This window comes from Vombatus ursinus, unplaced genomic scaffold, assembly GCF_900497805.2.
Source record: "Vombatus ursinus unplaced genomic scaffold, bare-nosed wombat genome assembly UNPS02014774.1, whole genome shotgun sequence".
NCBI classification, from domain to species: Eukaryota; Metazoa; Chordata; class Mammalia; order Diprotodontia; family Vombatidae; genus Vombatus; species Vombatus ursinus.
In genome coordinates this window covers 19,160,595-19,188,469 of record NW_020954552.1, presented here as the reverse complement: position 1 = coordinate 19,188,469, position 27,875 = coordinate 19,160,595, and the positions used below count along the sequence as shown (strand labels likewise).

At 40.6% G+C, this 27,875-nt stretch overlaps 1 protein-coding gene across 2 annotated transcripts in view; it reads left to right on the top strand.

The window, feature by feature from the left end:
* The window catches only part of ZNF366 (zinc finger protein 366), a 108,325-nt gene extending 80,733 nt beyond the window's left edge, over window positions 1–27,592 (top strand). For both annotated transcript variants that reach the window (XM_027864304.1, XM_027864303.1), the window contains 2 exons: window positions 21,121–21,295; window positions 26,010–27,592. In XM_027864304.1, coding sequence (XP_027720105.1) covers window positions 21,121–21,295; window positions 26,010–26,542 — 708 coding nt within the window. In that variant the 3' untranslated portion in view covers window positions 26,543–27,592. The remainder of the gene's footprint in view (window positions 1–21,120; window positions 21,296–26,009) is intronic.
* Window positions 27,593–27,875: the final 283 nt, after the last annotated feature.

The window sequence follows — 27,875 nt, the reverse complement described above, 5'->3', positions numbered from 1 at the left end:
GCATAAAAATGTGCTGGCCAAGGGATGCACAGGCAAAAACATTTCCAGTCTTCAAGGAGCCTCTATTCTCCTGGAGGGTACAACATATAAACATATAAATAAGCAAATTTGAGGCGAGATGGAATACTACCATTTAAGGGGAAGACGAAAAGGTTCATGGAGGAGCATGGAAGAAGTGACCATTAGCACTCTACTAAGTCAAGCCCAGGGAATGTTTCTCTTGTTGACACACATGACCATACTGAAAAGACTCATCACAAGAGGGACTGAACAGCAAGAAATCTCTCAAAATGCTTAATCGTTCTCTTGGGGAAAAAGAATCAAAGGATGGAAGAAGCAGGATAGAGAGGATAGAGTACAGATCAGCGCATCTATAGAACTATTTACAAAATTAATAGACATTTTTTAAGGTGAACTGCTAAGGCCTAGAAAACTCTGGAAGCTTCCAGACTATTCAGCAAAACGGAACATTAACAGATAATGGGGTTATCAAAAATTACATGAGTAAATAGAACAAATTTTTCATTGTTCTGCTGAAAGGCAAGGGATTTCCCAGCGTCCTCCAGGACTGCCATGCCTAAGTGACCCAGAGCCATTCACGCATTAATACTACAACAAAATAGCAGACCTAGAAATCTAGTTGGCCCAGGTTCCTGATTCCATGGGAAGACGCAACTGAGCTGAGCACTGAAGGAAGTTAAGGGTTCCAAGAGGTGTAGATGACGAGAGAGTGCATCTCCATCGTGGAGGACGGACTATGGGAAGGTACAAAGGCAAGAGATGGAAGGCCAAGTTTGGAGAGTAGCAAATAGGCCTGTTTGACTAGAACGAAGAGCATGAGGGGAAAGGAATGCCAGGGTCAGATTGTGAAAAGCTTTAAATGTCAAGCTGAAGGGTTTATAGACTATCATAGAGGCCATTGGGGGTCACTGCACAGTAACATGGTGGTTATAATTATAACAGTAATATGATTAAAAGATGGTGAGAAGGGCAGAGTGGGCGAGATGACCTGGGTGGCCAGGAATGCTTCAAGGGAAACAGAGGCCATGAGAAGGGCAAAGGGCAGATGTAGTAAGAGAGCAGGAGAGGTAGAAAGATGGGAGAGAGTTTGCTCAGAGTGTGGAATTTCAAAATTCCCAGGTCTTAGTGGTAGTGGAGATAGTTGAATTCTAAAAGATAGTGAGGTATGAAGTGTGGCCAAGTCATTTTGAAGCTGAAGTGCAGTGAGGAATTCTTTGAGTAGGTGAAGATAAGGAGCTGTGTGGTCAGATTAGTTGGACTGACTTTGATAGACTTAGCTCTTCCTAGCAATGCGAGGATCTAAGACAACTCAAAGACTCACAATGGAAAATGCTATCCACATCCAAAGAAAGAACTTTGGAGTCTGAATGTAGATAGAAACATACAATTTGCTCTCCTTTTCTTTTGTGGTTTTGTTTTATTTCTTCTTTCTTGTCATTCCTCCTATTGGTTCTAATTTTTCTTTGCAACATGACTAATGTGAAAATAGATTTAGTAGGAATATATAAATTGAGCCTATATCAAATTGCACACCCCTTGGGGAGAGGGGAGGAGAGGGAGAAAATTTAAAACTTAAAAATCTTATGGAAGTGAATGTTTAAAACTAAAAATTAATTAATTAAAAAAAGAAACATCAGAAAGTGATGGTAGAAGATGGACTAACATCCCTGGGAATGATGAATGAGTGAGCTACAAGTTGGTAGATACTGGCAAGATGATTGGCAGGGGGATGGGGACCATGGTCGCAAGACTATAGGATTTCAAGCTAGAAGGGACCTTGAGAGCCCCTCTTTTTATAGATGAGCAATTTCCATAGAGGTTAAGTGACCTGCCTAAGAATCAGCATTGGTGGGATTGGAGCCCAGGTTTTCTGTCTTCATATCTGGCAGTCTTTCCACTGTGCTGCTGGTGTGCATGTGTGTGGAGTGTGTTGACCTCAAAGCATAAAAGGTCACTGAAGGGTAGTATTCGAGGAATGGCCTGAAAGTGACAACTGGGAGCAAGAAGGACATCTATCTCTCCTCCTTTGAGGTAGAAAGAGAAGGAGTAGGCTCCAGTGGAAAGGGTTGACATTGGTGTGATCCATTCAGGGGAGAGACAGGTTTTGGTTAAAATGAACGTAGCAATAATAATATAGCACTCCAAAGTTTACATAGTACTTTATATAGGTTACCCCATTTGAGCCTCAGACTGACTTTATGAAATATAAGTTGTTCAATCATTTTTCATTTGTATCCAACTCCCCAGATCCTATTTGGGATCTTCTTGGCAAAGATACTGGAGTGGTTTGCCATTTCTTCTCCAGCTCATTTTACAGATGAGGAAACTGAGGGAAACAGGCTTAAGTGACTTACCCAGGGTTACATAGCCAGTAAGTGTCTGAAGCCAGATTTGAACTCAGAAAGATGAGTCTTTCAGACTCCATGTCCTGTACTCTATCCATTGTGCCACCTAGTTGCCCCATAAAATATAAGTATTATATTATTATCCCAGCTTAGCAGATGAGACACCCAAGAGATTAAATGAGTTGTCTACACTAGTGGCAAATGTCAAAGGGAGGATTTGTCTCATCCCTCAGACTAGTCATACGTGTCTTAGTGAGTATGACAGTTCTTATGGAAGGGCACCTATTCCTACTCCATCATTTGACAGGTAATAAGTTGTAGGGTCAGGATCTAAGTGCTCCTTCTACTATACTATGTTTCCTCTTTCCTTCTCTGAAAGGAAGACTTGCAGACCACTCAGTTAGTATTGGGATATGATTATTCCCAGTATAAGCAGAATGATTTAGGGATCTAGTCAGCCAATAAGTGGTAATTAAGCCCCTACTATGTGCCAGGCAGTGTGCTAAGTGCTGGTGATAAAAATTTGAAGAAAAAAAATTGTCCCTGCCCTCAAGGAGCTTATAAGCTAATGGAGGAAAATGGGAGAAGACGGTATATAAAAGGAAGCTGAAAGGATGGAGCTGAAAAGGGCCCCAACACAGGCACATGTCAAGATTATCATTAAATGTTGCCAATTAACTTGGATAGAAGTTTGATTTCCTTGTGCCATGAAACCCCATCATCCTGACTGTGCTGCGTGGTTGTGCTCTCAACTTCAAAACAAGACACAACCAGAAGGAACGGTGACTAGGACTGGTGAGTCCTCGGGTGTAGTCACTGTCAGGAAAAGGAAGAGGAGGAGGTGAATGTGGAGAAAAGGAAGGAGACAGTGGCAGCATTTAATTTGTTTTCCAGGGATACTTTTCTTGGAGGATTGAAATACTCTTTTTGAAGATGGAAAATTTTCTCTCTGTTAATACCTTACTATTAGATGCCATATCATTAGCATCATCACCAATCTGCATTGTAAAAGTATGGCTTATTGTGGGCAGCTAGATGGCTCAGTGGATAGAGTGCTGGGCCTGGAGTCAGAAGACCCGAGTTCAAATTCAGCCTCAGACACTTACTGACTCTGTGACCCTGGGCAAGTCACCTAACCCTATTTGCCTCAGTTTCCTCATCTATAAAATGAGCCGGAGAAGGAAATGGCAAACTACTCCAGTATCTTTGTCAAGGAAACCCCAAATGGGGTCACAAAGAACCAGACACAACTGAAACGACTGAACAAGTGAAACTAGTGCTCAGCTTTAGAGAACACTTATCATGCCTGATAAGTGGCTATATCTGAGATGGGATTAGGAGGAATGGGTTTCATGTGTACATGGGACTTGAGGACTCAGGAGGAGGCAGTAATTTTTGAATATGTTCTCTCCGGCATTCGTTGTTCCCAGTGGTCTGAAAGTCCTTTGGAGAGCATAGTCCAGCTTCATTTTAACTGGTGGTCAGAGAGATTGGGTGTTAGAAATTCTAGCTCTGCTACTTAATAGGTGTATTACTTTGGGCAAGTCTCTTAACTCCAAACACTTTTCAATTTTTTTTATTAGTAAAATGGGGATTCAATTCAATAAGCATTTGTTAAGAAAACTATTCTGTTCCCTAATGCAATGCTAGGCACTGGGAATATAAAAGCAAAAATAATTTTTGCATTACCTACCTTAAACTGTCCTAAGAATTTAATCTGTATGTGTAAAGCTGTTTGTTTTTTTGGTAAAACTTAAAGTGTTGTTATTATGATATACTTTCTCCTACTGAACCGTTTCCCCCAGGCTGCCCAAGTCCTTCCCTCTTGACAGGGCTTTGTTACACCCACAACAGAAAATGTCCCTCCAACACAAACGCACCCATTTGGGCTGAGCCTCCTGGCAGTGATGGAACAACACCTGACTTCTCTGTTCCTCTTCTTCCTCCTTCTTCTCCAGTTTGGATGGTTTGCATCAGAGCCTAAACCCAGTTTGCACTTGGGCTCTGATGCAAATGATGGGTACCCGATAATGGTTCTATCTACAACTAACCATGAAGTAGACAGACTCTACTGAATGACCCACTGGAGAGCACTTATCACAACTTTCAATTCATTAAGAATAATGCACCTGCCGCCTAGTTGGCTACTCACCTTACTCCTTCCTGAACCAAGAGATGAGGTGAAGCCAGGCAGAAAGGACTTCTAGAGCTCGCAGGAAATTTCAGTCTCATGAGTCATGGGGAACCCAAAGAAAAGTACAGATGAGAGCTGTGGTAGGTGTGGAGCAGTGCTGTGATCCAAGAAGACCATGGCAGCAGCCAAAAGGAACTCCTGGGATGTGCATTAATGTAGGACATTGATGTTTTGTCAGTGGGGAGTGGACTTAAGTCTTAAAGCAAAATGCATCTGAAGGAATAATAAGGAAAGCTAGCTGGCTACTTAAAGCCGGACATCTCTGTACTATGGTGGGGTCACCACAGTCTGGTCCTTAGCTTTTGCAGATTCTGTTACTCAGTTTTCCTATTTCACCAAGGGAGGAACAAGGTTCTGGGGAATTCTTTTCTTCACTCTAGAAAATGGGTTGAATTGAGTATAATAAGTCTAAAAAAGAAAGACTAGACATCTAACATCAAAGCACCCTCTCTTCTGGGTGGTCCTGGAGACCAGCTAACAAAAAAGCTGTGCTTTCTTATTTGTTTCTTGGCATTATTCAATACACCTATATTCAACAAATATTTATAAGTACTTTTGTGTTGTTGTTCAGTGGTGTCTGATTCTTTATGACCCCATTTAGGGCTTTCTTGGCAAAGATACTGTAGTGATTTGCCATTTCTTTTTCCAGCTCATTTTACAGATGAGGAAACTGAGGCAAACAGGGTTAAGTGACTTGCCCAGGGTCACACAGCTAGTAAGTATCTGAGGCCAGATTTGAACTCGGGAAGATGAGTCTTCTTGACTCCCGGCCCAACACTCTATTCACTATACCACCTAACTGTTAAGTACTGGCCATACACTTAATAGGTTTAGGGACTTAGGAATGGGGGTGAGTACTATGAATACACTGATAAAAAATAGTTTCTGCTGTCAAGTTGCTTACAATCTGTTCTGCACACCTGTCTTTACACCATTGTGAAGTTGTTAAAATAAAACAATAATATTAGTAGTTGACATTTATATAGTACTTTAGACAGCTGGGTGGCCCAGTGGATAGAATACTGGGTTAGGGTTAGGGTGTGACCCAGGGCAAGTCACTTAACCCTGCTTGCCTCGGTTTCCTCATCTATCAAATGAGCTGGAGAAGGAAATGGCAAACCACACCATCATCTTTGCCAAGAAAACCCCAAATGGGGTCACGAAGAGTCAGACATGACTGAACAACAACAACAACCCTGTACCCACACACAGCACATCATGCAAATGATGCATTATACATACATATTTAAGCAATTTTGCCAAGAAGGGGACTTGAAAGCAAGGTAGGTTGATATAGATATCAGAAAATATAAACATTCGATAAAATTTGGGCAAGGCCAAAAACAAGGGAAACCCAAAACAAGACGTAGATAAGTGGACCCAAAATATAAGTGTTTTGGGTGAATCTAGGACCTGAGGGAACCCAAACTTCCTTACAGACTTCCCCAGCATTTCTGAAGAGTTACTGAGGTCAGGGGAGATATTTTGGGTTCAAACAATCTCCAGTCACATAAAGTTAGATTTAAAAAGTATAATAATAAGTTTTCGCAACAGTATAATCAAACATTTTCCACAGTAGTCTTGGAAATCTGCCAATGGGTAGAAGATGGGAGTTTATGGGAGAAAGGGGATTTGGACCCAGGAGTGAAAGAAGATAGGTGAATTACTAGGGCTCCCTAGGGCTCCACCCAAGGCCACTTACCCTAGTATGGCTCTGATACTGTAGATGAGTTATATAATCAGAACTGGAAAGGAAACTGGTCTTTACTCCAGGCATCCTCAGAGAGTGAGTTATGTTGCTTTTACCAAAAGCTCCTGAAGGAGGAGACTCAGTAACATCCCTTGATTGGAACACAACAGCTGTATGACTGTGGACAAGTCATTTAATCTCTTTTGAGACTTGGTCCCCTTCATCATTAAAATGGTTTTAATCAACCATTAGTCTATTTCCAAAGATGGAAAAAGGAAAAAAACCTGTTTGTTCTAAAATGGTTATAGCTGCTCTCTTTGTGGTGGCAAAGAACTGGAAATTGCAGGGATACCATCAAGTTGTGATATATGATTATGATGGAATACTGTTGTGCTGTAAGAAATGATGAGCTCAATGATCTTTGAAAAACATGAAAAGACTTGCACAAAATAATAATGAATGAAATGAGCAGAACCAAGAGAAAGTTGTGTACAGTAACAACAGTATTGTTTTAAGAATGACTTTGAGTGACTAAGTCATTTTGACCATTATAAATACCCAAATTAACTATAAAGGACATATGCAGAGAGATGCTGTCTGCATCCAGAGAAAGAACTGATAAACAGAAGTATCTATAGAATGATTTTACATATACATGCCTATGTGTATCTAGTGGTAGTCAGTCATCTTGCAAGGGTGAAGGGAAGAAAAGAAAGGGGGGGGTGAAATTTACATGATAACTTTGTTATATATTTTAAAGGAATAGCAAGTTGTACGTAATAGATTTGCAGTTTCAGGTGTGGTCATCTTTTTATTATGCTATGTTATGGAAATGCTTGCTTTATTCCATAAATTAAAAAATAAATTTAAAAATCATATTTTTGCTACCTACCTCTCAGGATTCTTGTGAGATAATCACTTTGTTAACCTTGAAGCAGCAGATAAATGTGAATTGTCACTTTTAAAGCCCCTCACCATCAAGTGCTTCCTTGTGTCTGACCTAAATCCCTCCTTCTGTCTCTAAATGCATATTATAATAGAAAGAATCCAGGATTTGGAGTCCGAGGACCTGGGTATGAATCCAGTAGCAACCGTAGGATGTTTAGCAAGTTTCTTCATCTTTGATGGAACGGGGTAAGAGTCAATGACTTCTTAGGTCCTTCTAGCTCTAAATCTATGATCCTATGAGCTCTGAGCCTCAGTTTCTCCATCTTGTAAATGAAGGGTTAGTAGTTAGTGACTTCTAAGGTCCTTTTCAGCTCTAAATTATGGTATCAATTATTAGTTCTAAATTAGCCTCTTCTATTTTGTACTGTCCTCAGTGGAAACAGCTGTTCAGGACGCATAGTGGAGCTCACTCACTGTGGGATCCAGCATTAACAATAGGATGGAAAATTATTGAGGGGAATAGTTTCAATGAGATAGCTGTTGTTTTCTATTTCTGAAAAAAAGATTATTGCTCCTTTGGGCTCTTTTGCCATTGGCTCTACTTCTCTGGTCCTTATTAGTTGGAGTCACTTGGAGCTCAGCCAGGGACGTGAGCCCGTCGTCTTGAGCCATGTTTCAGGAATATGCTTCCCAGATTCTGCGTAAGCATGCTGGGGTTGATTTGGATGCTATCTTCGGAGCCGTTTCATTCCATAATAGCAAAGAACCAGCTGCTGTCTTTGGGAAACCTGTCCAGGAAAAGCAGCCATCCAGAATTTCCGGGACAAAGTCTCCTTTGAGATGGGTGAAGCCAGAAGGGAGCTGCTTAAGTCGTGAATCATCAGGTCATCTGCAGCCTCTACAGAGGCCCAGACCAGAGGATGAATGCATGAGTATATGAGAGCATAAGTGCATGGGGACTCAGGGATCAGGCCCAGCTGATCAGTGAGGTTTATGGTTTGGGTTAGTTTCTTGTAATGGGTGGCATCGAGTGGTTAGGTCTTTTGATGTCCCTGACGGGACTTTTCAAGAAGAAAATGGCCAGGGGACTTTCTGAAGATCTTACTCCAGTCGGCGAGCCTGTCCCTAAAGGAGACAAAGATTCAGGCTGGTAGTCAGGGGGTTAAGGCAATGACCAGATAGCAGCCTTTTGGCACCAAATTCCTCCTCAACAGAAGGAAGGATATAGCTGTATGAACTGCCTGCCTAACAATGGTTCGCATGTCCCCAGGGACCCGCCTGCAAATAGATTTCATCTTGCTTTCTCTGTACTTTTCAAAGCTTCCTGTTTTCTCACGGTCCTTTTGGACAGTTTACAGTCTCTCTCTCTCCCTCCCTCCCTCCCTCTCCCTTTGAGGAAAGGAACACCCTTCTTATTAAAAAGGAGAAGGGGGGGAGAAGAATGCAAGGGAAGGTCAGCTCAGCAGGGGCCTTTCTCCAACTCTGCAGGCCGCTGCAGCTCCTTTGACCTTTTCCCTCAGAGAAGGGAAACACGGGCTTCCATGTGTATCCAATCCCAGTGGAGGTTAAGGACTAACCATCTGGCAGGCAATCTGTTGTGGACCTTCAGTTTTTCTTCTGTCCCTGAAATTCCAGCCTTCCCATTTTTAATAATAACAACAACAACAACAACAATTTAATAATATTATAATAGCTAGCATTTCTATAGTTAAGGTTTGCAAGGCATTTTACAAATACTATCTCATTTGATTCTCACAACTCTGGGAGGTAGGTGTTATTATGATCTCCATTTTACAGATGAGGAAGCTGAGGTGAAGTGACTTGCTCAGGGTTACACAGCTAAGAAGTATTTGGGGCAAGATTTGAACTCAGGTCTTCCTAACTCCAGGTCCAATGTTGTATCCACTGAATCACCTAGCTGCCTACATATTTTCTACAGTGATACATACCCGCTCTGTGTCCTGTCCCTCAAGGAGATAGCCTTCTCCTTTGGAGTCTGTGTTTTGTAAGTGGGGATAAATCCCACTGGAGATCATCTGAGATACTGTATTTCAGGAGGAAGGGGTAGAGAAAGGGAGGCACAAAAGAAGGGAATGGGGCAGGGGAGCAAAGACTCAAAAGGAGCCTAGGTCTTCTGAAGAGACAGCCACAGGGTGTAATGGCCAGGATTATGGTATTCTATTCTATGCATGTGGAGAGAGAAGGAAGAATGTAGGTTAGATATACAGAAGAACTTGATGATGAAGGCTCTAAGAGATTAGTAAGAGTAATAATAACAAAATAGTAGACAACATACAATAATAAAATAATATGGTTTACAAAATACGTGCTGGTTAGAATCCTGTGATCTAATTAGCATGAATATTTTTATACCCATTTTAATGATGAAGAGACCAAAGCTCAAGGAAGTTCAATGACTTGCCCACAGTCATACAGCTATTGTCTTGGAACCAGGATGCATTACCAGGGGAAGATGTAGTAGAGTCTTCTTTGAAGAGAGAAGCATACTAGATCCCTTAGAAGTCCAGGAGATAACTCCAGTTTCCACCACTTGCCTGGGCCAACCCCAGGCATGCCCACATGCTTTTCTGGTTTGCACCTAACTAATATCCTGGCAGGCTTTCACTCTGAGGGATGATAGATTGAGAGTAACTGGGAGGTGAACCAAATTTGACACTCATCCAAAGGATGTTTTCTGGAAGAAGAGGCAAAAGATCCTTGCAGATTGTAGCAGATTCTAACTGAAATGGAAGCTCTCTGAGGGTAAACAATGTTTGGCTCATGTCCTCATGTCCTGTGTGCCTGGCTCATAATAAGCACTTAAAAAATGCCCCAGCAATGATCCCTTCATGAGATCATAGATTTTGAGCTGGAAGGGACCTTGCTGTTGTTTAGTCACGTCCAACTCTGTGACCCTATTTGGGGCTTTCTTGGCAGAGATCCTGGAGTGGTTTGCCATTTCCTTCTCCGGCTCATTTGACAGATGAGGAAACTGAGGCAAACAGGTGCCTTGCTGAGAGTCACACAGCTAGTAAGTGTCTGAGGTCAGATTTGAACTCAGGAAGAGGAGTCTTCCTAAACCCAGGCCCAGCACTCTGTGCACTATGGTGCCACCCAGTGACCCTGAAGGGACCTTAGAGGACATCTTATTCAACCCCATTATTTTTCAGGTGAGGAACTGAACCCCAGTACCACATAGGTATTTAAATGTCAGAACCATCATCTGAACCCCAGACCTTTGGCCCCAAACCCAACGTTCTTTCCACTGTAGTGTGCTTGTTAATTGATAGGAAAGCCAGGACTGTCATCTACAAGGAATAAGGAATCCCATGTTTTGTCACCCGCAGGAAGGTTGTATGTTCTCCCCTCCCCCAACCCCAGCACCAGCACAGAGCCTCTCTAGGTCAGTATTTGCTGACCACCACCCTCCTTTTCTGCACGTCTTTGGGATTTCATTGTAACCGCCCTGTAGAGCATTAACCCTAGTGGCTCATTCCCTCTGGTCAGTTCACCAGAATGCTTTAGAGCTGTGAAGAACTATTTGTTATGATATATCCTGATTATCCTACCCCGTTTAAAGAAGTCAGCAGAGAGTGTGTGGATGGAGAAACTAAGGTTCAAAGCAGCCTGCCTTTTGGGACAGAGAGTCCAAGCCAAGGACAGTGAGCAGTTAGCTTGACTAGGTGGGAAGCAAACCTCCGGCCGTCCTCCATTAGGCAGCCTGCTCCCAATCATGACACCTACCCTGATTTTAATATCTCCTCAGGCCTGGGCTGCAGATGATTTAGTGATTCATGGGCCCTGCACCTCTCAGCCTCACTCATCCTAAAGAAGTTTGTCCCACATGACTACTTCCCCCAACTGAATGGATTTTCATTGCTGGTCCTCCCACGCTCATGCTCTCTTCCCCATCTGCTATTATTCTCCTTTCTGCTCACCTCTCAACCCCCGCACTTTCTCAGTAACAGGCACCATCATCTTCTGCCTCCTCATCACTAATGGTTAGGAAAAAGAGTCTCTTCTGGTTCCTCCCTGTGACAGGCATCATTGCCCAGCAGACATCAGATATCTTAAAGCACGTTGTCATTGTGGGCAGTAGGCTTGAACAGTCAGTCATTCAGGAAAGGCAGAGGAGCCAAGTCTTTCTATGGAAGGAAGGATCAAAGGGCTTTTTGGGAAGGTCCAGAGGGGCACAGAAAGGTGTTAAGGGGACTCCATAGTTATAGGGGGATGCTGTTCACACACAGCAAGAGACACAGCTAGTTAGATTTTACATTTCTACTGAAGAGATTTACTTTTCAGATTGTACAGAGTTACATTTTATGAAACTTTTTTGAGTGGGGGGGATCAGAATCATTCACTTAATAAGCATTTTTGATACTTATTAATAATTAGTCAATTGCTAGGTACTGTGGTTATAAAAACAGAGATGAAAGAGTCCCTGCCTTAAGGAACTTATCTTCTATCAGGGGAAACAATGCATACAATTATATATTTATATAAATATGTATTTATATAAAATAAGCAAATTCTAATTTCTGATAGGCAGGCACTGGAAGCTGAGAGAGGGAAGGAAGGTGGAAAGGCCTCATGTAGGAGGCGATCTTTGAAGGAAGCTTAGGATTCTAAGAGGTGAGAACTCAAGCAGAAAGTGCCTTCCAGGCATGGCAGGACAGCTTTTGCAAAGACATAGAGACGTTGGTGGAGTGGAATAGCAAGAAGACCAGTTTGGTGGAACCAAAGAGTGTGTGGGGGGAGTGATATATAATATGCCTTGATAGGCAGGCTGGAGCCAAGTTGTGAAGGGCTTTGAATACCAAATGAGAGGGACTGGGTTTTGTGTGTGTGTGTGTATGTGTGTGTGTGTTTGTTTGTTTGTTTTTAATCTAATAAACAATAAAAAGTTCCTGGAGGTAGTTGAGTAAGGGAAAGGCATGATCAGATCTGTACTGTAGTAAAATCACTTTGGCAGCTGGGTAGGGCACAGATTGGAGAAGGGGGAGGCCAGAGGTATCAAGATCAATTAGGAAGCTAGTCCAGAGGAGAGGTAGGAAGGGTCTGAATTTAGGATAGTGGTTGTGAGGGGAAAGGGGAATGGATGCCAGACATGTTAAACTCTGCTGGGGAGAAATACTAAGAAAAAAGAAGTCCAGGTACATAGGGATGCAAAGATCAGAGATCTCTTTGGTATGAAGGCCTGGATTACCTTTCAAAGGCTACATTTTTGTATTGGCCTAAGCTGCCTGCCAGAAATAGGGGAAAACTTACTTCTAATAGACAGTCCAATAGGTAGATGACTACTTTGCCTCTTGTAGGTGTGCTGGCCACAGGGGGCATCAAAGGAAAGCGTATCTAGATTTGGTCCTTACCAAGCAGAGTCTCGACAACCCTCTGGTCAGAGATCTCAGGCAGGACTTTCACTCTCAGGTAGAAGTGAGCCTAGATGCCTCCTGAGATCCTTTGTAAGGTATAAATTAAAAACAATGCCTATCAATCAGCAAATGTTTCTTATGCAAATATTGCGTTCAATCAATCAGCAAATATAGAGCACCTACTGTTTGCCTGATATTATGGTATAGTGCAGAGGTGGGGATCCTGTGGCCTTGAGGCCACATGTGGCCCTCGACTGAATCCAAACTTCACAGAACAAATTCCCTTAATAAAAGGATTTGTTCTGTAAAATTTGGACTTCTCTAGAAGACCACACGTGGCCTCAAGGCTACAGGATCTCCACCCCTGGTAAAGTGGAAAGAGCACTGACTCTGGAGTTAAGGTTGGACCTGAGTTAGAATTCTGCCTCTGAGGCTTTCCTGGGCAACCTAGGACAAACCACTTCTCTCTCTGCCTCAGTTCCCACATCTGTAAAATGAAAGATTTAGACTAGATGTCCTCTGACGTTTCTTCCAACTCTAGATGTCTAATCCTGAGATACCGTAGTAGCTCTAGTGTTGCTGTTGAGTTGTTTCAGACTCTCCGGGATCACATTTGGGGTTTTCTTGGCAAAGATACTGGAGTGTTTTGCCATTTCCTTCTCTAGCTCATTTTACAGATGAGGAGGAAACTGAGGCTAACAGGGTTAGAGTGACTTGCGCAGTGTCGCACAGCTAGTAAGTATCTGCGTCCTGATTTGAACTCAGGTCCTCCTGACTCCAAGGCTGGTGCTCTATCCAGTGCACCAAACTAGCTACTCCAGTACTTCTATACACAAAATTCTTTGTCCTAATGAAAAGTACCCTGCAGTCATTCAACATTTCTCAATCTTCACTGTAGGGAAGGAAGCACAGGAGAAAAATGAGAGATGGCTCCTGGGCTCCAGGTGCATATGGTCTAATAAGAACGGTAGAGTCCATTTCATTAAGTCTGCTGTGAATCAGATGAAATTTATGCTTGCAGTTGTAGGTTCACGAATTTCCATTAAAGTGCACTGATTGATTCCACACTGCAAAGAACAGCACAATGCTATGAGGAAGAAAAAATTTAAATTTTCAGAACCAGGCTTGGGGATGAGGGATAGAGAATGAGATGAGTGGAAAGCGTGATGACTGGGGTCAGTCACTCAGGGAATTTTGCTGCAGGTTTGGGGACTGTAGCTCTTAGAAATTCAACTGTTCTTTGTTCTTTTCCCCAAAATTATTTGGCCATCTCCATTTGAGGTTTCTCACCCCAAGAGAACCAAGCACCTACACTCTAAGTGTTTCCCTTAGCAATCCAGCTGGAGAAGGCTTCCTGAAAATTGTAAGGAGTGCTCCACTCTAAGCACCAACCCCATCTTTGCTATCCTGACAGCAATAATCCAGGCTTCCCTAGGTTACCAGCTCTACTTTGGTCAGCTGTCATTCATTCCAACTTGTTTGCACATTCATTTCAGGCGCACTGAAAAAACTAGAAGTGCCTGGCGAGTTACAAAATCTGCCCATCAACAGACCCAAAATTGGGCCTGAATGTCCTGGATGCTAACACATTATTACAATACTTAGCACGGTCCAGCAGAGGAGCCTAAGTGATTGAGTGAACATGAGCATGGCTATTTCATCTCCTATCATAAAAGGAGGGAGGGAAGAGTCTTGCTGGGAAAAAAAAAATTAAGATACAAGATGAATTTTTAAAATGTCTATCCTTCTGCCAGCACCAATAGAATAATATTTTTGTTGGATTTTTGTTCAATATATGACAAGTTCTAGGAGTATTTTTAGTTGATGATACACTGGCATTTAGCTAATTTAACCATGACTTGTTTTGTTTCTATTCTAGAAATATTATAATATTTCTAATAAATAAAATCTTTTTAAAAAAATGAAAGAAAAGAAAAGGCCTGTTGCTTGACCCAGGCCAGTCTCCAAGTAGTTTAATACTGAAACAAAAGGAGAAATTGCTGAGTCATTCAACAGTCAACAAAATAAGACACACTTAGCCATAGCAAGGGAAAGCTGTCCAACATGAACACGCTCAAGGAAAGAGCTCATTTCTGCGGAGTGAAGCTCCCCTGCCTCTGAGTTGTCTGTGGTAGTCTGCCAGCCAAGCCTCAGAGAGAGACACTGAATGGGATGGTTGTTTTGACTATCCAGGAAACAACGTCAGTAGCCAGAGCCTTTAGTCCAATTAAGTCTTGAAGATGTTGTCAGTAATTTCTTAAGGACTAAAACCTAGCTTAATTTGCATGGATTGAGGGGTTAGTGTACTACTGTGAGGTCTACTGAACATTCAGTTCTAGCTGTTTGTAGCATTCGAACTTTGCTTGTGATCACTGTCGGTATAGTGCATATGTTTTTATAGAGTCATAGTTACTGCATAAACACTGTCTTATGTTCTGTTCTTTCACTAGTGTTATTCACTACAACCTTTCTTACGATTTAAGTAGTGGCCTAGTATCATACACAGTTAATAGCCCCTAGTTTACTTTGTTCTAATCCTATGGTTGAACCTTAGAGTTGTTTCATTTTTTTCACAATTGCAGATAGTGTAACAATGAACGTCTTTGTGTAAATTATTCCCCCTCCTCCCAACTTTGGAGCCATTGCCTTCACATTTATTCCCCAAAGTAGAATTATTGGGTTAAAGAATGGGCAGTTATATGGCTTATATTGTGAGATTAATCTCCAGACAAAAATGTTAGTGGAAACGAGCATGTCTCCCTTTGTACTAGCGATATTGTGGCATGACTTTTTATTTCTCTTTGGTGATTTTATAGAGATGAGAGGCAGCATGTGCATAGTGAATAAAGAGTCAAGCTTGCAGTCAGGAAGACCTGAGTTCAAGTACTACTCCTGATACTTAATGACTAGATGATCCTAGACAAGTCACATAGCCTCTGGTGTTGGAAACATGTCTCCTTATACCGCATTGCTAGTGAGGTCATGTATTTTTCCATGTGATAAATTACTATGGGTATTTCCTTGTGTATAAAATCTTCATTTCCTTCAACTACATTACAGATGTCCTCTGGGTACTGACCTCATATTTGCATCAGATATTTATGTATTTTGGATAGCGAGTTTTTATCACGTTTGCCACATTTTTTCCCATTCCATTAATTTCCTTTAATATTAGTTTTATTGAATTTTGTTGTGTAGAAGGTTTTAAAAAATTATTATATATATGCATATATAAATAATTTAAATTAACTCATCTATCTTGTCTTTGATATCATCCTCTATTTCTTCAAAGCTATGAATCTATCTTCTCTTCCCAACACAGATATGCTATTGGTTTCTTTGAGGATTTTTTTAAAAATATGTACTTTTAAAAATGTCTACCTCTTTGACTTATCTGGAATCATTTGTAATTTATGCTGCAAACTATGTGTCCAAGTTAATGTGTCTCTGTATTAATAGTTATTATTTTTGTACACTAGAATTTTTTAAAGGAATAGTAGAAAACTTCTACATGACAGTGTTCTGATAAACAGCCAAATCCCGTACTAACAGAAGCATAGGACACCAGGGCTAGAAGGGTCTGAGACATCACAGGAAGTGCTAAGTTTCAGGTTTTGTTGCAGTTGTTTAGTCATTTTTCAGTTGTGTCTGACTCTTTGTGACTCCATTTAGGGTTTGTTTGGTTGGTTTTTTTTGGCAAAGATATTGGAGTGGTTTGCCATTTCTTTCTCCAGCTCAGTTTTTATAGATGAGGAAACTAAGGCAAACAGGCTTAAGTGACTTGCCCAAGGTCACACAGCTATTACGTGTCTGAGGCTGTATTTGAACTCATAAAGATGAATTTTTCTGATTCCCAAAAGTCTGTATTTGAAATTTAAGTCTGGAATGATACTCCTAATCAATAAAAATGCTTTTTTCATTCCCCTGACTTACTATTCACAAAATATGAGGTAGAAAGATATAGATTATCTATGATAGTTTATTAACTTATTGCTTTCTCAAGCTACAATATAGCCAAATTCATGAAAGTGGTGCTGGAGAGATTTCAAGCAGTCCTGGTTGGACTCCCTCTCTCTCTCTCTCTCTCCACCCACCCACCCCCCCCTTTTGACTTCAACTTTCCATAACAAAATCCACATAAAAAGATAATACCTAAAAAAATAAATGGAATGGGGTGGGAGATGTTGGTCGGGGTTTGGTTGCAAGGGCATTTACTTGCAAAACACATTGTATTTTTTCTTTTCCTTTTACACTAGCATGTCTAAAATTTGGTCATTTTCTTATTTTTTTTTTAATCTTTTATTTTAATCTTTTTTTCTTTTTTTTTTTTTTGGTGAGGCAATTGGGGTTAAGTGACTTGCCCAGGGTCACACAGCTAGTAAGTATCAAGTGTCTGAGGTCACATTTGAACTCAGGTCCTTCTGACTCCAAAGCAGTAGCTCTATCCACCGTGCCACCTAGCTGCCCCTCTTTTTCTAACAAATAGTATATATGCCTGTTTGAAAACATGCCAATAGCTCTACCCAATTTGTAGAAAAATTTATGGTCATTTAAAAACCATTAAGATTTTTGACTCAGATGACAGAAAATCAGAATATCCTACTCCCCTCAAACAGAAATTAGTTTTCCAATGTTTCTCAGTTTCTCCAGCTCATCCAAATCATGTTGTCAGAGAATGACTATCTCATAAATACCTTTGTTCATTGTATTTACTGTTTCTGTGCCCACCCACACAGTTAACTTCAGGTTTGGATCACAGATTTACCCTTTTCTAAGTGTATTGACATTTCAGTGCTTGCCAGAATAAAAATCAATTAGAATCTCAGAGCTAGAAGGTATCTCAAAGGCCACTGAGTCTAACCCATACCTCAGTAGCCCTCTACAAGCATCTGGCCTCTGACTAATGAGCTCCATTGCTGGGGGAACTCATTCCCCTTTGAGGCCGCCCAGTCTGCTTTTTGGTAGTTTTCCTTGTTAAGACAGGGCTTTTTCGTTTTTCCTTTTATTGAACTGAAATGTACCTTTTTGCAATTCTTCCCCTCTACTCTCTAATTACTCCTGATTCTTTGGGAAGGGAGGATATAAAAATATTAATAATAACAAGAAGAAGCATTTATATAGGGCTTTAATGTTTGCAAAGCAAACATTTCATTTAATCCTCACGACAACTCTGGGAGGTATGTACTATTATTATCCCAATTTTACAGATGAGGAAATTGAGGCAGATAGTGATTAAAAGACTTGCCCAGGGGTCACACAGCTAGTAAATGTCTTCTGCTGTATTTGAATTCAAGTCTTCCTGACTCCTAGTCCAGTGCTCTATTCACTATCCCATCTAGCTACCTCTAGTAAAAAATATAATCAGGGTCAGCTAGGTGGCACAGTAGATAGAGCACTGGGCTTGGAATCAGGAAGACTAATCATTGAGTTCAAATCTGGCCTCAGACACTAGGTGTATGACCCTGGATAAGTCACTTAACCTTGTTTGCCTCAGTTTCTTCATCTGTAAAATGAGTGAGAAAAGGAAATGGCAAGCCATTCCAGTATCTTTGCCAAGAAAACCCCAAAGGGGGTCATGAAGAGTCGGACAGCATTGAAACAACTGAACAACAACAAAAATATAATCTCTCTTCCATGGGATAGCTGTCATTTCCTCCTCCCCCCGCTACAAGTCTTCTCTGGGCCAAATCTCCCCACCTCCCTAACCTTAATGTCAGAAGTTCTTCACCGTGAGTCCATGGTTAGATCTCAGGAGTCCTTGAATTTGGGTGGTGAAAAAATAACATCTTTATTTTCATTAGCCTTTAACTGAAAACTGAACATTTCCTTAAAATATTTAAAAACGTGACTCTGTGAGAAAGGTAGAGACTTCCCCCGACTGTCCAAAAAACTTAAATGATCCTTATACAATATGCAATCGTGACCCTTTGTCCTTCTGGTCATCGTCCTCTCCATAGGCTCTTGCTCCCCAAATCTTTCCTAAAAATGTGGCACCTGGAATTGAATATAGTCCTCCTCCTATGTTCTGACCAGAACAAAGTAGAGTGGGGGTTTTCCTTTCTCTTGCTGCATTTCTATTAATGTAACCGAAGATCAAATTAGCTTTTTAAAAATAGCATCAGTCATGCTTTGGGCTGATTTCGATATTGCAGTCCAATTAACCCCATACTTCTTTGTGATGTGGACTCTGCTTAACCACATTCCCCTATCCTGCCCTTATACATTTGAGTTTTTGAAACTAGGTGTCAAGATTTTATGTTTATCCCTATTAAATTTCAACTTATCAAATTAAGACCGTTGTTCGAGTCTGCCATGACCATTTTGGGTCCCAATAGTTTCATTGAAAGTGTTGTCCCTTCCTTGGGGGTTGGACTATCTGGCATTTGAGGTCCTTTTTAGTTGTAAATTGATGATCCCATTATTCTCCAAGTTTTGAATAGCTTTAAAACTTTTCCCTCATTTTGACAGGGCTGACAGTGCCAGTAAGCAGATAGGCATGCTAGTCTGCAAACAGGCCAACTTTCGTATCTAGGTTGCGACATCTATTCATTCAACAAACATTAATCGCCTATCTGTGCCAGCGTGTTGTGCATGGCGCTGGATGTTCAAAGACAGAAACAAAAATCCTTTCCATGGGTCAGGGGAAGGAGAAATATAATATATACACTGATAAATCAATACAAAATATATACATAATGATTGGGGGAGGAGGCACTAATAATTGGGGGAATCAGAAGAGGCTTCATGTAAGAAATGGCTCTTAAGCCTCAGTAGCCTTAAAGGGAAGTAGGAATCCCAAAGAGGCAAGTGATGAGAGTGCATTCCAGGCATAGTGCACAGCTTATACAAAGGTACAGCGGGAGATGGAATGTCCTGTGTGGACCATAGCAAGTTGACCAGTTTGACTGGCCCCCTTTAACATGAGGGAGAATAATGTGTAATTATCCTGGAAAGATAGTTGGAGTATAGAAGGCTTTGAAGGTGGAGACAAAAGTTAGCAAATCTATGATATCTTTTCGTTTCTACTTTAACTCCAAAAGTGAAGTCATTCATTATTTAAATGGTGTTTTATCCCTTAGTCCCAGGCATTTCATAAGAAAGTGTTGACTGAGCTTGACTTCCTGGTACAAAAAAAAAGATTATACTTTTATTTACTAATTACCATTGTAGTCTGAAGTCAAGGGACAGCCTTTTAACTAAAGAAAAAACAACAACAAAGCTTTTTGTTTGAAGTAGAAACTGAAGATAATTCATGAATGTTTTCATTGTTGTTAACCCCAGGAGGCACATGTGTCTGTTCTCCAAGTTAGAATTGGTCACTGGAAAGCTCTGCGCCATTGTCCGACCCCTCTCTATCTTTCAGAATATGCTGGTCCAGAAGCTAAAATGAAAATTGAATTCTGAGTTAAGGGGAGTCTTGTTATAGCAGTGGCAGAGTCTGATAGTCAACTCAGTAGGTTTTTATTGGGCAGCCACCATGTAGCCAAATTTGTTGGACACGGGAGTCTACAGCTAGGAAACAGTACCTTCAAGAAGTCTTTCCAAATTATTACCCACTTATACTCAATTAGAGTAACTTAGGATTTAGACATGAAATGGATCTTAGAGGTCATTTAGTCCAGAGGTGATAACTTGCAGTCAGCCCCCTAACCAATGGGGTATGCCTGAATCAGATTAAAATGTAATTGTTAAATATTTAACAAAATAAATAAAAATACAATAGAATGTAGATAATGTTATGTGGTTTTCTAAGTCAATATGAGGTGTCAGGGATCCTCATGTACAGTGGCCCCCATTTCTATTTGAGTTTGACATCACTGATCTAGTTCAATACCATCATCCTACAAATAAGGAAACTGAAGGCCAGAGAGATAAAGTGATGGGTCCTAGGTTTCAGGGTTACTAGGATTGGAACCCGGGTCTTCTGTGTCCAAATTCACTGATCAGTTGGAGTGAAAAGAAAAAGATGAGACAGAAAGATAAGTCCTGATAGTGGTATGTGTGGATGTTTGGCAATTTGGGGGTGATAATCCTAGCATTTCCAATATGTAATCAAAGAAAAGAGTTGCCTGTTCATTCAGGCATTCTTTGGTCTCTCTCCATTTTAAAATTTAGTACTGATCCTGATTAAGCGTTGGATTGAAAAATCGGGAAGACTGGCTTTGCTTGCCTATAACACCTGCAATTTTTGAAAGTGAAACAATAGCCCAAGTTGGAACTTCCTGAGTCATAATTACTTCTTTTCCAAAGATTGCTGTTGATTCAGAAAGATATTTAGATGTCCTTTGATTTTTACCATATGGTTAACCTGGCCTCCCACCTCCAAACAAAACAAAACCTAATGACCCAAGAGCATATGACCCCAGTGCCTCCATCTGCTCCATCTCTGAAGGTGGGCAGAATCTGACCCCACCCTGGACTTCCACAATACCGTTTTCCTTGGAAGCAGTTCAGAGTTGAAAGATTCAAAACAAATCAGCAGCAGTAGGGGCTGCAACACATCCTTATATGGGGCCCCCAATACTGCATACATTCAGCTCGGGATGCTTTCCTCATCTGGGGCCCTCTTGAATAACTTGTATGCACTTTTTCTCTTCTTGTTTCCAACAGCTGTGTGGGAAGGAGTTTAACCGAATGCATAATCTCATGGGCCATATGCATCTGCACTCAGACAGCAAACCCTTCAAGTGCCTCTACTGCCCCAGCAAGTTCACCTTGAAAGGGAATCTGACCCGTCACATGAAGGTCAAACACGGAGTCATGGAAAGAGGATTTCACTCCCAAGGTGAGCCGCTGCCCCCACCACTGCTGCTTGGCGACTTTTCTGACTCCCGTGACTGAGTTGGAATCCAGAGCACATTGAGGTTTTCTTTTAAGAGACTTTCTCCATGGGGAGGCAGTGAAAAGGACATTGAACCTGGAGTCACAGGATCTCAATTCAAATTCCCCCATATGCCATTTACTAGCTAGGTAACCTTGGGCAAGTAATCTGCCCTCTCTGGGTTAAATTGATTTCCTCCTTTGTAAAATGAGGTTGAAGTAGATGAACTCTAAGGTCCTTGAGATCTATGACCTTATGACCTTGGGTCAAAAGTGGGGTTTTATTTTGGGGAAAGAGCAAAGTGAGGAAGCTAACATGTGAGTATCAGAAAATGGTAAATGAAAATGGAGTCTGAAATGAAAATTAGGAACATGTCTCACAAGACACAAAAAAAGAGGGCTTTAATTGATTTAAGAGCTAGGGGAAGAGACGAGGGCAGATGGTTTTAGGGACTGAGCTGAAAAGATAATCTCCTGAGATTTTTTGGTAAAACTTTGTAGTGTTCTGCTATTTCCTTTGGTGGAGGGCCCCAAACTCCAATGAGTTGTTTTTGTTTTTTTCTTGGTTGAGACAATTGGGGTTAAGTGACTAGCCCAGAGTCACATAGCTAGTAAGTGTCAAGTGTCTGAGGCTGGATTTGAACTCAGGTCCTCCTGACTCCAGGGCCATTGCTCTATACACTTTACCACCTAGCTGCCCCCCTGTAATGAGTTTATTAAACCTGCTTAAGAATTGCACATTAAATCTAATCGTGAAAGTGCCATGGGTTGGTGTTTGTTCAATTGCCAGTACAATTTGGATTACAGTCAAACTATATCTGACTGGGGAAGTGGGGAGAGGAGTGGAAGGAAAGAAAGGAAGAAGAATGAGGTAAATACTGACTTGGTTTTATAGGATTTAAAACTGATAGAAACTTTGGAAAAAATCTAAGTCAACTCCTTCATTTAACAATTAAGAAATGAAGCCCCAGAAAGGTTTAAAAGACCTGATACAAGGTCATGTAGGTAGTAAGTGGCAGAGTTGGGACTTGAGCCCAGGGCCTTTGATATAAACATTCTGCACTAAAGCCTATTTCTGGATAGATTTTATCTCCATTCGGTCTCCGCTATATCCCCACTTCTCTGTTACTTTCCTGATATAAAGTGAAGGAACAAAACACAAACTTTTTTTTTCTGTCACATCTCCAGCTAGGGATTTAAGGACACTGGAAAGTAGAGAGGGGTTGGTTTTCAGTTAGGGCACTTCAGGAATAAAAATAAACTCTCTCCTTTTAAAAATTAGATCTAAATTATCCTTCATGAAAAATAAAATATTCTACCAAACTCCTTTTATAAGACAAGTATAGCCCTAATACCTGAACCAATAAAGGATAAAGGAAAGAAAAAACACTAAAGATCAGTATCACTAATGAATATTGATTCAAAAATAATCCTCGCAAACTAGCCTCACCTGCCAACTGAATCAGTAACAAGTGGACCACATCCTCTTCATTTCCCTCTCCATCATTCTCCATGCCATGCACCCAAATAAGAAAAAAAAAAGCCTATGCCTACAAAAGGGGGAAAAATGAACATACAAAACCAATATTCTCTTCTACCCTCCTCCTTTCCCCTACCAATGCTAAAATAAAATATAACATTTTATCAAAAGAAAAAAGTCTTTAAAGTTTACTTCTTCCATCCTCTGCCACATGGGCCAGGAAAGAGCTGATTCCCGTTTTTGGATGGGTCTCCTTGACCCATTTTTGTAAATAAACATACCCAAGAAGAGATTTTTCTTTATTTTTGGGCAAGATGGATCTTACCCATTCATAGAATGAGCCCATCTCCATTGTTAAGTCTTCAACAGATCTAAAGGGAAGTTCTTGACTCTCTTGCCTCCCAAATCTCCAGTTTCATAGCTATGATTCTGAAGTGTTTACTTCCATGATTCTGTATATCCATAGGACTACAAGGAATCTATCTGTTCTTCAGGTAAGCTCCAGGAGCCTTTTCTATTAGAGAAAGGAAAACTTCACCTAGGACTTTCTTTTCCTGCTATATAACCCTCTATGTATTCAAATCACAGTCACACCAAACAATTTTGTCAACTCATAGTCGTTAAAACACATTATGGATCAATTGATGTCAAACCTGACTCCCTGGCAGATAGTAGGGACTAGGAATTTGTCATCCATAAATAGGTTCTTAGAAATAGAAGGAATAACTTTTGGCATGAGTCTAAAAGCCCATGGAAAAACAATTAGAAAAATTCAAGAGGTAAGAATGTGTCATATTTTAATTCTCCAAATTTCAATTTTTAAGATGCAGTAGAGCTACCAGGAAGGACCTTCCCCCCACCATGTTAACAGCCCTAAATCCATTCCAACTTTAAATATATGATCTAACATAGACTTCTAACCTCACTTGTAGATCACCCTTCAGCCTTAGTCTCACGTTTAATCTTATCATCCTGAGCTCTAGTGTAATCCAGGCAACTATATGTTTGGATATTCCTTTATTAATTAGTAAAATTTCAACACGTCTCTTGATCAGTTATGCTCTGAGCCCCCACCTCAGTTCATCAAGTAATATTTATTTAATAAATCAGAAATACCTTCTTTTTCATAAGTACTTATATTTCTCTATATAATAACACTACTAGTTTCCTAGGATTAAATAGATATTAAAGTTACTGAATACAGCATTCAATTTATTTACAATCAAATAAGTAATAACAAAAATATAAATTACTGTTTACAGTAGTTTAACTCTGAGAAAGATCACAGCCAGCATCACCTCAAACCACCCTGTAACTACAGACAGCTTCATTTCTAAAAACACAGTACCACACCATTTACTTCCTCCAATATAACAAATAGTCTTTACGTGCAATTCCTTTTCATCCTCTTTACAAGATAAAGATTACAATTGTTTCATAAAGAATATGTATCTTTCTGTCTTCTCCAACCCTGATAGAAAAAACATCTTCAGCTTCTTTTAAGCTATCACTCTTAATTCTGTCCAGATTTACTTCTCTTAACATTGTTATAATGCTTCTTCATAAAATTAGTTAACATTTTTCCCTGGGAAGAAGTTTTCCACATCCTCTTTCTGTTTGTCTTCTCCATGGTTTCTCTTCAATCATCTACACTAACTTTTTCTTCTCAGGTTCTCAAAAACCGCCAGCCTCAATTCCCAAATCCTAAACATTCCATTTGGCTCTTAAAATTACAGTAAGAGTTAACTAGAGCCTTACTATAAGAGGCTTTTGAAATAGGTGTTATATTTAATGGAAAAAAATGACAACAAAAAGATGTTTTCCCCCATAACTTCAGTGTTTTCAAAAAGTTTGCATTTCTAGTCACAACAGCTATTTATCTTTAGAAAGAGACATGAGAGAGCCAACCATAGTAACTGGGAGCAGATTTACTGCTCACCTTCTGAAAGTATAATTTAATAATAATAATTCACTCAAAGTTTATGTTCCAACATAAAGTGGCATGAAATAGCTTGGCTTGCTCTTACTTCTAGAGAAATAAAGAATGTCAGTTTTGCACTGGCTTTGTCAATTTATTCTTAAGGGATTTCACGTATTTCAGTGTTCTTGTCTGTAAAAGGTGATGGCATGTCCCCACTCTTTCCAAAGCTCAGATGATTAAATTAAATTAAAACTCAGATGAAAACGCCCCTCATTGTAGCTCTGACAGGGCAAGGGTGTGACCAGGGAGGTCTGATGGAACTTTGAAAGAATTGAAACATAGGCAACATTTCTCCACTTCCCCTTTAACACTCTATTCCTAGTGGACATTTTTACACTCCATTCAATGCTCCACCTAAAACTCCAGCAAATAACTCCTTCGCTTCCAATGGCATTCTATCAGGTCAAGACAACATTTTGTATTCTCTCTTCCCCAGCAGACTCTACTTGACTCTGTGTTCCATTCTCTCTCCTTCATGCTCTTGGCTAAATAGTATCTATGCTATAATGTTTTAGCTAGCTGGTGTCTTACCCCTAATTAAAAAGCACAGAAATCCAAAAGACTCTTACCTTGAGGCATTGGGACTGACTGGCAAGGAAAAACATTTGGTCAGGTAACATGTGTCTCCTTAGGTGACTCTGAGGCCTAAGTAGAATTCAGAATTTACTACTTTACCCATGCAATCTTGAGCTGGACATCATTTCCTTCACCTCTTATAGAGGGTTAAGATTAGATGATCTTTGAATGCCTGTCTAGCTCTCAATCTATAACCCTGGGAGAGGCTGGCTATTCTGTGCCTTAGTCCAGTCTCTCCGACAGAAGGTCAGATCAGATCGTTTTTCCCTTTTTCACGTTTTCAAAAAGCCAAAATAATTCCAACTTGGCATCAGAAAGAATGCCCCAATTTCTTTTTTAAATTTTTATTTAATATCTTTTGTCTCTTAATCCTCTTCATTTTCAAATATATCCTTCTTCCCTGCCCTACATCCCTTGTAACAAAGAAGAAGTTCAGCAAAATTAAACAAGAGTCTGGTAGTATATGCAATGTTCCACACCCATAGACCTCCCACCTCTGAAAGAAAGGAAGACACATTTATTTATCCCTTCTCTGAGGCCCAGCTCAGTCATTGTAATTACTCTTCAGAATGCCCTATTTTTCAGCTGCTCTTTCTGCCAGGTGAGTTACATTACACTTCAATTCCTTCTTGTTTTCATTAGGTTTTGGAAGAGGAAGGATGGCCCTCTCCCAGACGGTAGGGGTGTTGAGGAGCTTGGAACAAGAAGAACCTTTTGACCTTTCACAGAAACCTCGGGAGAAGGGTACCCCCTTTCACTCTGATGGAGAGAGTGCCAAGGGCAGCTCTTGCCCAGAAGAGGAGGAGGAGGACACGTGCTATGAGCCTGAGCAGTACAGCCCTGGTCTGTACCAGCAGAACAAGCCACTGTACACGCCCCAGGACCTGTCTAGAAAAACTGAGCAAGTGATGAAAACTCTGCCAGAGTCCTACGGTGAGAAGGAAGGCACTCTGAACAAAGCCTTGGAAGAGAAAGGGAAAGACGGCGTCGGTGCCAAAGGAGGCCACGAGAGAGACTTCGCATGCAAAGATGAGCTCTGCAGCTTCAGGGCTTTTCAGAATGGCAGGCTTGAGCCTTCTTTTTCTGATTATCTTTACTTTAAGCACAGGAATGAGAGTTTAAAAGAATTACTGGAGAGGAAAATGGAAAAACAAACGATGCTTTTAGGTATCTAAATGGACAGCTTTGAAATTACCTTTGGAAAATGAGAACCCGGCGGCTCACATGCAGCTTTCAGTAGGAGCTATAATTTGCTGGGGACTACCCATTTGGGCAGCTCCTTAAAGAAGATTGGACCAAATCAGTAAGAACAATTTAAGGCAAAGTAAATGTCTTGCAGGTGGTCTGTTGGCCCTTTAATGTCAATAGCATAGTTTGGAATCTTCCCTCCGGTGTTATTACAGTCCCTACTATATGTAATATTCCTTTGGATATTTAATTGCAAGTGGACTCTCAGTTGATTACAGGGATTTTGTTTTCCTCTTTCTGATACTGCCCATATGCATCACACTCATACCTTTTCTTTCTAGTTGCCAAATAGCAAAGGTTCTTCAGGTATTAACTTACTAATGATGATTTAGTAACAAATAGACATGGTAGATCTCAAGAAAATATTTTTTTCCAAATAGACTAAAATATCATTAAGTGCATATATGACAATAGCATTTAATAATTTTTTTAAAAAAGAAACTTTCCATACATACTAGAAATGACTCCAGTAGCTCAAGAGTTAGACCTGGGATTTGCATGTTCCCAAGATGTCCCTGGAAGGGTGAGATGAGATCTAAGATAAGACTTTCTATGCTGTCAAGTGTCTGTGAAGATGGATTGAGGAAAAAAACAAAAAACAAGATACTAAGTTCCTAACTATATATACTAATGTCCTGCCCCAGCTGCTTTCTGTTGGGGAAAGACTAGAGACAAAATCTTGATGCTGTTCTGGTAATATGCCTTGTGTTCTAGATCTCTAGCCTAACATGCAATGTGAACAGCAGGAAAAAGCACCATCTATGGAGTCCAACAATCCTAGGTTCTACTCCCAGCCTTGCTCACTTGGTACCTGGGTAACCCTAGAAAAGTCTCTTTCCCTTTCTGGGTCTTACTTTTCTCATCAGTAAAATTGAGGGGGTTACACTGGATGATCTCTAAAGTCCCTTCTAACATTCGGTCCTGTGATCAGAGGCTCTTGAGAAATTTACCCACCAACAAAAGCAGTGTGTGTGGGGGGGGGGGGCGGGGGTGCATTTTGCTGAGGAAGCAGCAATTTATTCACTCTTCAGTCATCTCAGGCCTGGAGCTGGGAAACATGTCCTCCCTTGAAATTTATGCTCTGACTTTTGGAGATTTTATAGCAGTGACCAGAAGCTTTAACGTAAATGAAATATAGCATTATTCGCCTGTCTTTGGAGCCCTCGCCCTATAGGACAACAAATATTTGCCCCCTGACTTCTAAAGAGCCAAGTCATCGGCATGACTGATTGGGTTCATTTTCATCAAGAAAGTCACAAA